This window comes from Vicia villosa, linkage group LG2 (assembly GCF_029867415.1).
Source record: "Vicia villosa cultivar HV-30 ecotype Madison, WI linkage group LG2, Vvil1.0, whole genome shotgun sequence".
NCBI classification, from domain to species: Eukaryota; Viridiplantae; Streptophyta; class Magnoliopsida; order Fabales; family Fabaceae; genus Vicia; species Vicia villosa.
In genome coordinates this window covers 170,926,435-170,941,021 of record NC_081181.1, presented here as the reverse complement: position 1 = coordinate 170,941,021, position 14,587 = coordinate 170,926,435, and the positions used below count along the sequence as shown (strand labels likewise).

General features: G+C 33.4%; 1 protein-coding gene across 1 annotated transcript; it reads left to right on the top strand.

The window, feature by feature from the left end:
* The first annotated feature begins 5,207 nt into the window (after window positions 1-5,207).
* Window positions 5,208-7,797, top strand: LOC131652955 (elongation factor 1-alpha). The gene is made up of 3 exons (XM_058922952.1): window positions 5,208-5,363; window positions 6,081-6,552; window positions 6,647-7,797. The coding sequence occupies exons 2-3, from the start codon at window positions 6,091-6,093 to the stop codon at window positions 7,526-7,528; spliced, it is 1,344 nt and encodes a 447-aa protein (XP_058778935.1). The 5' UTR covers window positions 5,208-5,363; window positions 6,081-6,090; the 3' UTR covers window positions 7,529-7,797.
* The last annotated feature ends 6,790 nt before the right edge of the window (window positions 7,798-14,587 follow it).

The window sequence follows — 14,587 nt, the reverse complement described above, 5'->3', positions numbered from 1 at the left end:
GATTCGACAAGTTCATAACACACATTGGTTTCATTTGAAGTCAGTTCAATCACTGTGTTTACTTTAGATTTCGACATGGAAATTCATTTATTATTTTGTTGCTTTACGCGGATGACATTCTCATAGCAAGTAACAATATTGAGGATGTAATGAAGGTGAAAGCTTAACTCAATAAGGAGTTCAACATGAAGGACCTGGGAGCTCCATCTAGGATTTTTGGAATTGACATCCGAAGAGATAGAAAGCAATTAAGATTATGTTTATCTCAAGAGACATGCCTGAAGAGGATTCTAGATAAATTTGGTATGTTGGATTCAAAGCCAACAAATCCTCATTTCAATCTAAGTATAAATCAGTGTCCTAGTACTAAGGTCGAAAGAGCTTATATGAATAGCATCCCATATGCTAACATAGTAAGTTCTTTGATATATGTTATGGTTTGTACTATACCCGATATTGCATATGCAATAAGTCTTGTAAGCAAGTACATGGCAAATTCTGGAAAGACTCACTGGCAAGCATTGAAGTTGATTCTAAGGTACATAAACGGGTCTTTGAACAATTCTAATTTATGGTGGAACTTGTGGTGAAGATAGTAAAGCAGTAATCAAAAGGGTGTGTCGACTATGATTATGCAGATTGTATGGATTCCAGGAAATCTATTTCTCGATGTCTGTTCACAATGTTTGACACATCAATAAGTTGGAAATCAACACTTTAAAAGATTTTTGCCTTATTAACCACTGAAGTGGAATATATTGCCCTCACTAAAGCTGTAAAAGAAGCATTATGGCTTGAAGGTTTTGCTAAAGAGATGATCACTAAGACCTTGCCATGTTGGAAGTTTTTTCATTGTATGCAGTTGATAAAATTGCAGGAAGAAAGCTATTTTGTTCCCTTGATATTATAGAGTTTGTTACAAGATGGAGACTTGTTAAATATTGGATCGAACTCTAGTATGGGCGAAGGGTAGCTTCTTGGTTCGACAATTTGACAGGATCACAACATGCCGTCAAAGTCTGTTCACATACTATAGTCGAAGTTTACTAAAGTATGTAGTAGTTAAAATGCTAGGATTGTTAGCATGTCAAATTGGGCATGTTTGTTAAGCCCAATTATTTAGCTTAGCTTGCTCCCTAAGTTAGCTTGTGTAATGGGTTTGTATGTAAAATCCCACCCGTTTAATGTGTTAGTTTTATTAAAAATAACATACTATTCTCTCACCATCGCACACTACAAATCCTAATTATGGCGAGAAAGGTTATTTGTTATTTTGTAACACTTGTGATCTTGTTTCAAAGAGAAAGTAAAGAATAACAGACTATAACCAATTTCACTGTGTTCTTTTTGCTTCCTTCTTTCATACCCTTATGAGTTTCTTACCAAGAAAATAAATCTATTATACTTTGTTCTTGACATCGATTTCACAACGTAACGTGTATAAACCAGAGCTTTTGCTAATACCTGCAATCCTTTTTCTATGTCAATGAAGAATCTGGTGGAACTGATGAAGAATCTGCATTGGAGGTTGGTTTTCGAGTTTAGATTTTTTTTGCTTAATTAGGTAGATTTTTATTTTAATTAATATTTTGTTATAGAGAAAAAATAGGCATTCAGATTTTAGGAGTTGCTCTCAATCACATGATGATGCTATTGAAAGATGATGCTTTGTAAGAATATATTTATGCTATTGTGGAGGTCAAAACCCCTTCAAATTAGATTAAAAAAACCCTGCTATTTATGCATGTTTCTCGTAGTTAGTTTGTCATACATGTGTTGACTCAAATTTTTAAAAACTGTTCACTGTCATGCCACATATGTCGGACTTAACTTTTTTACCCACATTTAACATAAATGATCAATTTGGCTAACATAATTGTAGTTAAGGGACCAATACGCAACGCTTATTAACTAAAGGACTAGAGTGAAATATAAAATTAAGTTAACAAACTTCATGTTAAGCCTTTAATTTTATACATGCTTGTATGACTATATGACTTCCCACACTTTATTAAAGATGTATATTCGATTAACCGTTAATAGCGTTTTATAGTTAAATTCAATTGAATACAAGACAAATTTTTTATAGATTCTGTAAACCTCAGGACCATGGAGGGTTGGGTATAATAACCTTAAACTTTAGAACAAAATTACAATGTTGAAATTGCTCTGGAACCTAGGGATGTCAACTTGCTTCCGTTAGCGGGGATCTCCGTGGGGATTTCCCGTTTGGGGCCCCAAAGATAGAGAATTTTCTCCCACGGGGACGGGGATGAGAAACAAAGTCTCTCCGAAGGCACTTCGGGCACGGGGGTGGCGTAAATATCTCCCGCCCCGCCTGAAATAGAATAATGTCCTTACTAAAATAGCATAATGTCTTTAATTTATATAAAATTTTAAATTATTATGTAAGTTTATTTGTCATTTCATATAATTAATCTTATACACAAATTTTTATATATATATATATATATATATATATATATATATATATATATATATATATATATATATATATATCATATGAGAATGACTTTTTTATATGAGAATATGAGAATGAATCTCAACCATTGAATTTTAAAATAAATGGTGGAGATTATGGGTGAATCTTTTTTTCTCTCTCCTACATCATTTATTTCAAAATATAGGAGAGAGAAAAAAAAGATTCATCCATAATCTCCACCATTTATTTTAAAATTCAATGGTTGAGATTCATTCTCACATTCTCATATAAAAAAAGTCATTCTCATATGATATGTCCTCTCTCTCTCTCTCTCTCTCTCTCTCTCTCTCTCTCTCTCTATATATATATATATATATATATATATATATATATATATATATATATATATATATATATATATATATATATATATATAGTAAAAGAGTGAGATCTACATGATTATTTCAATATTTTTTTAGTTTTAAATTTTGTTAAAACAATATATTTATCATAAATGATTAATTTCTAAATTTCTTGTGGTTAGTTTTTGAAGCTTTTACTATTAATTTGGTTTAAAATAATAAATAAAAAAATCATGTTTATGGATTTCCGCAAGAACCTTGGGGATCCGTGGGGACCCGCGGGGACGGGGGACAAAATTCCTCTGTAGCGGGGATCCGAAGCGGGGATGAGGAATAAATTCGAGGGCGAGAATTGTGATGGGAATGTATCCCCCGCCCCTCCCCATCGACGTCCGTACTGAAATCTTAGTGGTAAATCTGATAATTTGTGGGTTAAATGGATTCATACATATTACCTAAAACATGGGGATTTGATGAATTTTAGCATCAAAAGCCATAACTCTTGGATTATGAAGAGTATCCTCAAACAAAGAGCCAAATTGGGTGATATCCAACAAGTGTGGGATACTATGCTAATCAATAGTAAATTTAAGATGACAAATGTTTACAGGGTGTTGTGTAACGATACGCCTCATGTTAGTTGAAGGAAAATATTCCGTCATAATGTTGTTAGACCGAAGGTCCTGATGACTATATGACTTGTTTGTCATGGCAGATTGGCTACGAGACAACGTCTCTTTCGGTTTGGGATGGTTTATGATAACAAATGTTGTCTTTGTAATAGTGAGGAGGAATTTATTAATCATATATTTTTTGTTTGTTCTGAAATAGTTTGTATTTGGGCCAAAATCTTTGCTTGGATACAGGTTAGTCGTATTCCACAATCTTGGGATGCATAAATTTTGTGGTTGAGCAAGAATACTAATGGTAAATGGTGGATATCATCCATCCTGAAGCTAGCTGACGCGGAGACTGTTTATGGTGTGTGGAAATATCGTAATGATATTTGTTTTGGTAATGCTGTTGATAAAGCTAAAATCGTGGATAATATTATAGATATGGTTGTTTATAGGGGTTGGTATAGTAGGAAACTTAGGCTACATATAACAAAGCTGATGGCTTTTTAGTTTTTACTTTCTTTTCTTTTTGTCTTCCTTGATGGCTGAATCCGTGCGATCGCCTTGTATTCCATTGCTTTTGAATCAATTCAATCTTCAATTGATTCAAAAAAAAAATTATTGATTAAAAGTTGACAAAATTTAAACTTGAGAGTTGAGACAGCTTAACAAACTCCAGAGATTACAATAAGATGAATTGAAGACTGTTAAGAAAATCATATTATCAATAATTTGGTTAGGTAACAAAACTAACGGGTCATGCTAACGAGTGTCCCCGTGTACTAGTTAAACATTTCACGTAAAGAAGATATTCTAGATTCAATGCATTGAATACACACAATATTATTTAGAAAAGTAAACTATTTAAGTCTTCACGCATTGAATACACATATTTTGAATTAAAAACTTATCTTTTAGTTTATTAAATAATATTCAACTTACCTTTTTAATATCTTAACTAGTGCTCCAGAAACACTCCTTAATATTACCTAAAATAAATAACAATGATAGATAGAGATAAAGATCACCATAAATATTAATATACATATTTTATTATTTTCTTTATTGAGTATTATTTTATTATTTAAAATTACGACATGTTTTTGTTTTAAAAATCATTAATTAAACAGTAAATGAATATTTATTATAATTTATTTTATTGTTTTAATTAATAATTTAAGTTTTAAAAAATCTGTATATTAGAATTTTAGAAGAATATTCTGCAGAAAGAATGTCGTGTATAAATTAGTTCTAGATGAAGAATTTATAAATTCATTATTTATAGAAAAAGATTACAAAATATTAAAAAAATATAATTTATATAAAAAATACCATTACTAGAAGCTATGACAAATAATCGGATTTGAAGAAGAGTTAAGAATACCATCTTATTTAAAAATTGATTTGGTGAAAAAAGTTATAAATATAAATAAAAATAATGATAAATATAGATATCAATATTCTTTCTAATTGATTGTTCTTATCCAATAATATTATGCTATACTTTACCATTATAAAATTTTGACATATTTTAGTTTTGAAAAAATATTTTAAATAGAAAATAAATATCTTAAATAGAAGATAAATATTTATTATATTATATTTAATTGTCTTAATAATTAAGTTAATTAATAAAGAGTCGACATATTAAAGTTTAGATAAGAAGGACCTAGAAGAAAATCCACGAGAGTAATACAGTGTACAGACGGCTTTCCTTATAAGGGTGAAACACATACAACGTTCAAATAAACAAACCCAGGGTATTTCAGGAAATCCACAAGTAAATCAAGGATACTTTCGGAATACAAAAATATTGTTTTCACTATAAAAAAACTCGAACCCTAGTTTTTTCATTACCACTCTCTACTTGTTCTTAAATAGCTCAGTCACTCTGCGGCTGAGGATTCTGAACGAGCAATCTTCGATTTCATTTCTGCTAAGGTAACCTTCGATTCATCTTTATTTAATTCGATCTATGGTGTTTAATTGCTGTTGTATTATACGATTATGATTTTGTTAGGTTAGTTTGATTTTGTTTAATTTTGTTCAAAGTTTGAGATGTTTGTATTTGCAATGAATCGATCTGTGTTTGTAATCTTTGATTTGTTTTAGCTGATTGGATCGATTTTCGTTCTGTATGTATAGATCTGTCGAATTTTGGTTCAAATCATGTAATTCTGTTTTGAAAGTTATGAGCTTTTTATGTTGTTGTTTAATTATGGATCTGTTAGATTAGCTTGTGATAATGATTGTTGTTTGTTTAATGCATGAAAATGATACTTTCTATGATGATTTAATCGGGTCTCTTTCTGATACTTTAAACAGTGACATGTTTTACCTGCAAAAAATTTTGAAATTATTTAAATTTTGACGTCTTTCAGAAGCTTTTAAAATTTGTTGATTGAGTTAATTTCTGAAATTTTGATTAGTTTAAGTATGGCTTGTATAATTAGATTGGCTTTGGTTTTGTTGTTCATGATATGATGAGTTTGATTCATCTGTTTTATTAGATCTTGTTTGTTTATTTGGTATTTGAATTTGTTGCTAGTAATTCTTACTATTTTGTGCCCAATCACATGAGTTATTGTTGAATAGCACAATTTTATGAGAATTGAAGTTCTGTTTGCTTATTACTTCTGTTTTTTTTGTGAATTGCAGTTAGGACATCATGGGAAAGGAAAAGGTTCATATCAACATTGTCGTCATTGGACATGTCGACTCTGGGAAATCAACCACCACTGGTCACTTGATCTATAAGCTAGGAGGTATTGACAAGCGTGTGATCGAGAGATTTGAGAAGGAGGCTGCTGAAATGAACAAACGTTCATTCAAATATGCGTGGGTTCTTGACAAACTTAAGGCTGAGCGTGAAAGAGGTATTACCATTGATATTGCTTTGTGGAAATTTGAGACCACTAAGTACTACTGCACAGTCATTGACGCCCCTGGACATCGTGACTTTATCAAGAACATGATTACTGGAACCTCCCAGGCTGATTGTGCTGTCCTTATCATTGATTCCACCACTGGTGGTTTTGAGGCTGGTATCTCTAAGGATGGACAGACCCGTGAACATGCTCTTCTTGCTTTTACTCTTGGAGTGAAGCAGATGATCTGTTGTTGTAACAAGGTAAATTTCTAGGGATTGTTGGTTATGCATTTATATTAGCACAGTTTGTTGATTTGTGTTTGCATATTCTGATGATATCAATTTTTTGTTTCAGATGGATGCTACCACCCCTAAGTACTCCAAGGGAAGGTATGAGGAAATCGTGAAGGAAGTTTCTTCCTACTTGAAGAAGGTTGGTTACAACCCAGACAAAATTCCTTTTGTCCCAATCTCTGGTTTTGAGGGTGACAACATGATTGAGAGGTCCACCAACCTTGACTGGTACAAGGGACCAACTCTCCTTGATGCTCTTGACAACATCAACGAGCCAAAGAGACCCTCAGACAAGCCCCTCAGGCTTCCATTGCAAGATGTTTACAAGATTGGTGGTATTGGAACTGTGCCAGTGGGACGAGTTGAAACTGGTGTTGTGAAGCCTGGTATGGTTGTGACTTTTGCTCCTACCGGTTTGACAACTGAGGTTAAGTCCGTTGAGATGCACCACGAGGCTCTCACTGAGGCTCTACCAGGAGACAATGTCGGATTTAATGTTAAGAATGTTGCTGTCAAGGATCTCAAGCGTGGTTTCGTTGCATCCAACTCCAAGGATGACCCTGCCAAGGAAGCTGCCAACTTCACATCCCAAGTCATCATCATGAACCATCCTGGACAGATTGGAAACGGTTATGCCCCAGTGCTCGATTGCCACACCTCTCACATTGCTGTGAAGTTTGCTGAACTTATCACCAAGATTGACAGGCGATCTGGTAAAGAGATTGAGAAGGAGCCCAAGTTTTTGAAGAATGGTGATGCAGGTATGGTTAAGATGATTCCAACCAAGCCCATGGTGGTGGAGACTTTTGCTGAGTATCCTCCTCTTGGTCGTTTTGCCGTGAGGGACATGAGACAAACTGTTGCTGTCGGAGTCATCAAGAGTGTGGAGAAGAAGGACCCAACTGGAGCCAAGGTCACCAAAGCTGCAGCCAAGAAGAAGTGATTTGACTCCATGGTTACTACTGCCTATGTTGTTGTTTCTTTATAGTAGTTTATCATATTTTCAGAGTCTTAGTTCTTTGCTTTTCCGGTTTCGTTTTTCCAGTATTAACTTACAGAACTGGGTACTTGATCGGCGGTGGTACTGTTTTTCGTGTTAATTATTTTAGTCTTGAGAACTTCACTTTTTAAGCAGCTAAAAGGTTTTTACCTTCAATTTGCTGCTGAGGGTTAAAGTTTCATTAAATTTATGAAAGAGTTTTGTTATGTCTACCCTTAATTATGTTCAAAATGTTTGTATTTGATGTTTGTGGTAATGTTTGTAGTTGTTGTGGGGTGATTGAGAATGCCTGCTAGTTTGATAGGCCCTGCAATTTTGAATGGACACAGTGATGATGTTAGTTCAGTATAGATTACTTAGATACATCAAATTGATTTTTCAAAGTAGACTTATTTTCAAGCTAGAATGATTCATGAAAGTATTTAGAACATATGTTCTCTTTGTGGAGTAAAAAGGATGGAGAGCTGCATTTTCAACACTATGATAATTTCTATAGTTATTTTTTGACCATCAAGTTTTTATTTTGAACCAATTATGTTCAAGGCGCTTTCGATCTATCCTGAAATCCAAACAAGAAAATAATAATTACGATCTATCCTGAAAATCCAAACAAGAAAATAATAGTGCAAACCTATCTACAACCTACATCTAAAAGAAAAATAATGCAAACCTTTCTATACCACCTTCATAAGAGTGGCAATGTTTTTCCTAAACTTTCCTGTGTATCCGCCCTTTATATGTTCTATAATCTCCTCCCAAAAACCATACGTTTCTTTACTTTCATACCCTTTCTTTATTTTCATACCGCATAAGCGCGAAAAATAAATGCTTGACAAAAGATGCATTTATTATCCTGCACCATACCATATCTATGCATACACTCTTTGGTTGCTAGCCTTCGTTACAAGCCTTTGTTATAAATTGTGTTTGGGGTTTAGCCAAGTTACTGCAGAACAACTTTCTCCAACTTCAGCATTGCTATTTGTATACCATATAATGACACTACACCGTATAAAACTACTACTTTATAATTTTTTAATATTTTAATTATTTCTCAAAATTTGGGTTTGTACACAATTTAATAATACCACTCACATGAATATACGGTGTAGAATACAGATGTAAAAATCCAGTGTCATCATATCATTACTCCTCCAACTTACTCTGGGTATCTCAACCTACATAGATACACAACTTCATGTTGAAACAATCTCCAATTATATGTCTCAGTTGCAGACTCTAGTACGTTTCCCTCAATTTCAACACATGTTTCATGATCCAAGACCGACTATCTTTCATTGAATCTGCAGAATATTACCATTTTTGACATAATAAGTATGGATCCATTTGATCCATAGATTGTCTGATTTGTTACATAAGTATCACATCTTTAGCAGGGTGGCCTGATTCTAATTCTTAATGTTAATCATATTCATTCCTCCATTAGCTCGAGGACTACAAACTCTTTCCCAAGCAACAAGCGATTTTCTGGTTTGCTCCTTCCTTCTAGTCTAAAGGGTGTGTTTGTTTCATGGATTATATTTATAATTCTGGAAATGTTATTCCTAGGAATGTTATTGCTGGAAAAATAGTTCCCATCAATTTGTTTGGCAAGTTATTTAAGTTCTTGGAAATAATTTAAAATTTTATTTCATTTATAATTTTAAAAATTTAAAAATACATACAAAAATATTAAAATATTATATAAATGAGTAGTTATAGGTGGTTATTTTTTATTCCTATGGAAATGTAAGATTCCCACCCATTAACATGGGAATAAATTTATAAAATTTCATGAATAAATTTTATTCCAAGGAATAAAAGTACCTAGGAATAATTTCTTCAAACTTCAAACAAACATGGGAATATGAGATTCCCAACCTCTCATTTCTAGGAACCCTATTTGAATCCATCAAACAAACACCCCCAAAGAAAACTCCTACAAATAGCATTGATCGTGTGAATGACAGTTTTGGGAAGAGGAAGAAATTGCATCCATAGATTGGAGATAGCAAATGCCACACTCTGGATCAACTGGATACGTCCTGCTTAAGTCAATAACTTTGAACTTTAGTGGATTATCCTGTGCATGATTTTATTAGTTAGCACCAAGTAGTGCTTGATAGCCAACTTCCTATTAGTCATTGGAATTCTCAAGTACCTGAATGAAGGATTGCCTTCCTTGAATCGGATATGATCTTTAATATGTTGTTTGTGATCCCATCAACACCACCAAAGTAGATATAACACTTACTTGCATTCATTTTTAAGTATGTGGACTTTGTAAATTTGTAGAATTATTATATCATAATCTCAACAGAAATCAGATCTCCTCGAGAGAACAACAACAAGTCATCTGCAAGTGACAGACTAGTGAGCTGCAGGTTTTTACATTTAGTGGGATAGTTGAAATCTGGTATGAATTGGTGACATTAGGTCACCTTCCTGATCTCTCTCTTAGCGTCCATACTGTTGGTGTATTTACCATTCACATTGAATCTATAAGAAATTGTCCTCAATGCTTTCATGATCCACACAACAAATTGATTGGGAAACCCAAACTCATACAGAACTTTCTCTAAAGCTCTCCAATCAACCATGTCGTAGGCTTTTTGCAAATCAATTTACATCATGCACTTGGGAGTAGACTGGTTTCTATCATATCTTTTCAGAAGTTCAAAAGCCAGTAGCACATGGTCATGCAGATGTTGACCTTTTACAAAGACAGTTTGATTTTTTGCTACTAAATGACTAATCACCTTTCCAAGCCTGCAAGTAAGTATCTTTGATATTATATTGTAGATAGTAGTGCAACAAAATATAGGCCTATACTCTTTAATAATTTTTGCCTCTGCATTCTTAGGAATCAATGCTACAACTGTACAATTGAAACATCTATGCAACCTCCCATGGCTAAAAAACTCCTTGATAGTTTTGCAAACATCAACTCCCACTATATGCCATACATTCTTGAATAAACTAGCCCCATATCCATCTATACCAAGGGTTTTATTATCACCTATACCACTTAGGGCATCTCTGATTTCCTTCTCAGTCACAGGACTAATAAGAGATTCCCTCTGCTCTTGGCTCAATTGAGTACCTTCCCTCATGATAGTATAGTTCACTTCCTTAAGATTTTCCTCTACTATTCCCATCAGAGTGCCATATAACCTCAAAATTTCATCCTCCACCTCCTCAGGTTCCACAATTTTAGTGCCATCCTCCTTAATTTGTCTCTTGATAACATTTTGTTTCTGCTTTATCTTTATAGATGCACGAAAAAATGAATTATTCCCATCACCTAGTCTAATCCATTCAATTTTTGCCTTCTGTTTTAATTCCATTTCCTCCACTTCAGACCATTTAATCACCTCTTCATTCTAGTGCTTAATGTTGTTAAGGATATCTGCATTCAACCTGTCATTAGTGAGTTGTAGTTGGGCATTTAGTAACTCAAGTCTAGCCTGTTCCACTTTACTTTTCAAATTCTTCAGAGGCTTGCTCAACTCCTGAATGATGGACTTTAATCTCTTTAATTTCTACCAGAGTACATACATAGGATTTCCAAACTATGCCTGCCTCTAGTTGTTTGCCACGGCTTCTTGGAATCCATTCACTTTCACAATGCAATTCTTAAACTTAAAGTGGTTCTTGAATTTGCTAAACTTCTCCTTCCCCTTAATGTGTTAGAGTGCATGATCTGACACATTAGGAGCAATTACAGTAAGAGTAGAATCCAGATTATCATGCAGCCATTCCATGTTAGCTAAAACCCTATATATTCTTGAATAAATGATCTTGTCAACTTGTTTGTTGGACCATGTATAATAGTCTCCAACACTATCCATTTCAGCCAGCCCAACCCTGTTCATCATATCTTCCAAGTCTGATAATTCTGCCTCTGTGACAAGTTTACCTCCAATTCTGTCTCGAGCTTTCAAGACATTATTGTAGTCTCATATTAACATCCAAGCCCCTTGTTGACTCATGCGAATCCTCTTTATGTCTCTCCATACCGACTGGTTCTTAGCATATATTGCAGTTATCCAATATATGAAATTACCATTGTTATAAAAAACACTACAATGTATCATTTGGCTAGTGCTCTTGACATGCTTGATATCAATTTTCCTTTCATCCCACACTATCCAAATTCGCCCATTCTCACGAGACTCATAGTTATCCTAGTATGAAGCATTCAGTCTATTTCTATTAGCTAAAGCTTTATCGCTTTTTACTCTAGTTTCAAGTAAAATAGCAATTTCAAGATTAAGATTAAAAAATGGGAGCTTATCTCGAGAATCCTACCTGGCTTATTTAGTCCCCTCACATTCCAAGAGACCATCGTGTTTTCTCCTTAATTACTGAAACCTTATTCATAAGGTTTAGTGCATCAAATGCATTCTCACTGATGATCTCACTTGTTGACCCTTCTATGACAATTCCCTTCTCTCTTTTATTTCTTTCCACTGTTGTCCAACTTTGTTGATCCTCCACCTTTTCCTTATCAGTTTGCTCTATAGTTTTAATCTCCCGAGGCACGTTTTTTGGTTTCCATAATTTTGGGTTTTCTTTGGGACTACTTCATCAGAGTTATGCCCAACTCGTTAACATCTCCCACAAAACTTAGGCTTCCACTCATATTCAACCGTCTGCTTCATCTTGTTACCCTCCATGTCTTTGATTGTGATTTCATTTGTTGGTTACTGAGTGATATCTATCTCTACTAGTATCTGGGCATATGAGATCCCTAGTTTATTCATAGTGCACTCGTCTGTCACAAGTGGCATCCCTAGCGCGCTCCCAATCTTGCTCAAACTCTTTTGTCCCCATAAGTAAAGTGGCAGCTGGGTTGTAGCATATCGATTTTCATGTTGAAGTCTGGCTTCCAATCTCTCAATAGCCTAAGTCTGTTATGGATAGAGTAAGGTCCTTTCATTAACACTGCATCCTTATCTTGGTAATATTTGAATCTCAAGATGAAGTACCTATCATCATTATAATATAGATCTGGGAGTTGAACAAACATCCAGTTCTTTATCATAAATTGTTTGACCATATTCATGCTGAGCTGGTCCTATAGCATACATGATAAGCGGCGTTTCCTAATATTTCACTTTCGACATAATATCTTCCTCTTTAATTTCAATTTCGACTTCGCCATTAACCACCTTAGGAGCTGCAAACACCATTTGCAGTCCATTAGTCGAGTTCCTTTTTTCACTAATCACATCCACCCATAACTTCTTAGGCTCTTCATTTTTCTCTTCAACCTTCGCTACTTTCGGCACACCTTCTCCATTAGGGTTTATCACTTGATTACGAGCTGGAGCATTCTCTTTGCCTTTGTTGTTGGTATTCGTACCCTTCTCTACTCCTGCAGAATTACTTCAATGGTCAATCGGTGAAAGCGACGCCTTCCGACTTTCCCTTCCCCTTTTCGCTCATAGTCGTCGGAACTCCGCTAGATCCATCAAATTGTTTGAGGGGTTATAGGAGTGATTGATATTTCTAAATTGTTTTTTAAATAAAATTCATAGTGTTAGAGATTAAGCTAACGAATGATGTGTAATGCTTGTATGCATGATTCAATGTTCCACATCTTATCAAAACATACTTTTGTCATGCTTCAATGTTTCTCAATTGTATCACATGTATACTTCTCATACTTAGTCATAATTCAGTGTTTTTCACAGTAAACTAATTCCCATACTACTAATAACATCATACCAAAAAAAACTTTTTAGATAATAATACACTAATTAATGTAGCATAACCATTTTTTAGTGGGACACTAATACAAATAAAATGGTTCTTCTATACCAAAAAATGAGTGTAGATTATCCCTACCGTATGGTGTGAAGATAGAAGATCAAGGGAGAGATAGAGATATAATTTTGGTACAGATAGCGGAGTGTATTACAATTGTAAAGTTAATAGTTAGTTTATTGTTTGTTAGTAAGTGTGTGAAAACTGAAATGATTATTAAGCAAATCATTTTATCTCTGACAGATACATAAAAAATAAAAGAAGCATTTTCCTTGAGAATTTTTTTTTAAAACTTTAAAGTTTACTTAGAATATTAAAATTCAAAGTTTGTAGATGTGATGACAGTCCATCATGTTATATTTTTAGGACTTAAAATTGATATTTTTAAGAATGTTTACTTTTCTATTCCATATAATGAAGATTTCAAAGATTCGTGAAAAATATGATGAAATTATTCTAATCAAAAACTTTCTTAGAATTTCATATAAAAGTTAAGAAGAGGAATGAAACACAAAGAAATAGAGAAATTTACAAAAAGCATGAGATATTAGCTCACAAAATCCGCTAATGGATACTATCAAGACCTAGAAAACTAGAGATGTACATGGGTTGGATCAACCCCTAAAATCCGGTCAAACCCACTAAAAAAATTAAAAAATAGGTTGGATCGAGTAATTGGGTGGATATAGATTTAAAAACTAAAAAACCCATTAAAAATGAGGTGGACATGAAGTTAAATCCAAAAAATCCACTAACCCACTAATCAAATATTTATTATTACAATTTTAATGATTTTGGTGAATATTAGTTTAGTTGTTGCAATTTAGTCTCTTAACATTACTATTTTAGTGAACCATGACTTTAACTAATTTTAAATGTTTCACTCTTTAATTATTTTGATGCTGATACAATTTTATGTCATGCAACATTAATTTGTTACTAGTATTTTGTGATAGTTTTATAAGTTGATGGTATAATTTATTATTATATGATGCTAAAAGATAGTAACAATAAGTTATCTAGTTATTTTTAAGAAGATATAAATGTTGAATAATTTTTTTATAAAAAAATATGATGACTCATCATTTATTATTTAATATTAATAAAAAAAATTATAGACAATTCACTGCCCAGTCCAACACGAAAATTAGTGGATTTTCCCAAATCAACCCATTAATGTAACAAGTGGTTATTTTACCTCGTCCAAACCGGAATGTATATAGATTGGAC

Bases quoted from the DNA above. Each gene is read 5' to 3' on its own strand.
- LOC131652955 (XM_058922952.1), top strand. From the start codon at position 6,091: ATGGGAAAGGAAAAGGTTCATATCAACATTGTCGTCATTGGACATGTC. The intron at 6,553-6,646 runs GTAAATTTCTAG...TTTTTGTTTCAG, and splicing joins TGATCTGTTGTTGTAACAAG to ATGGATGCTACCACCCCTAA.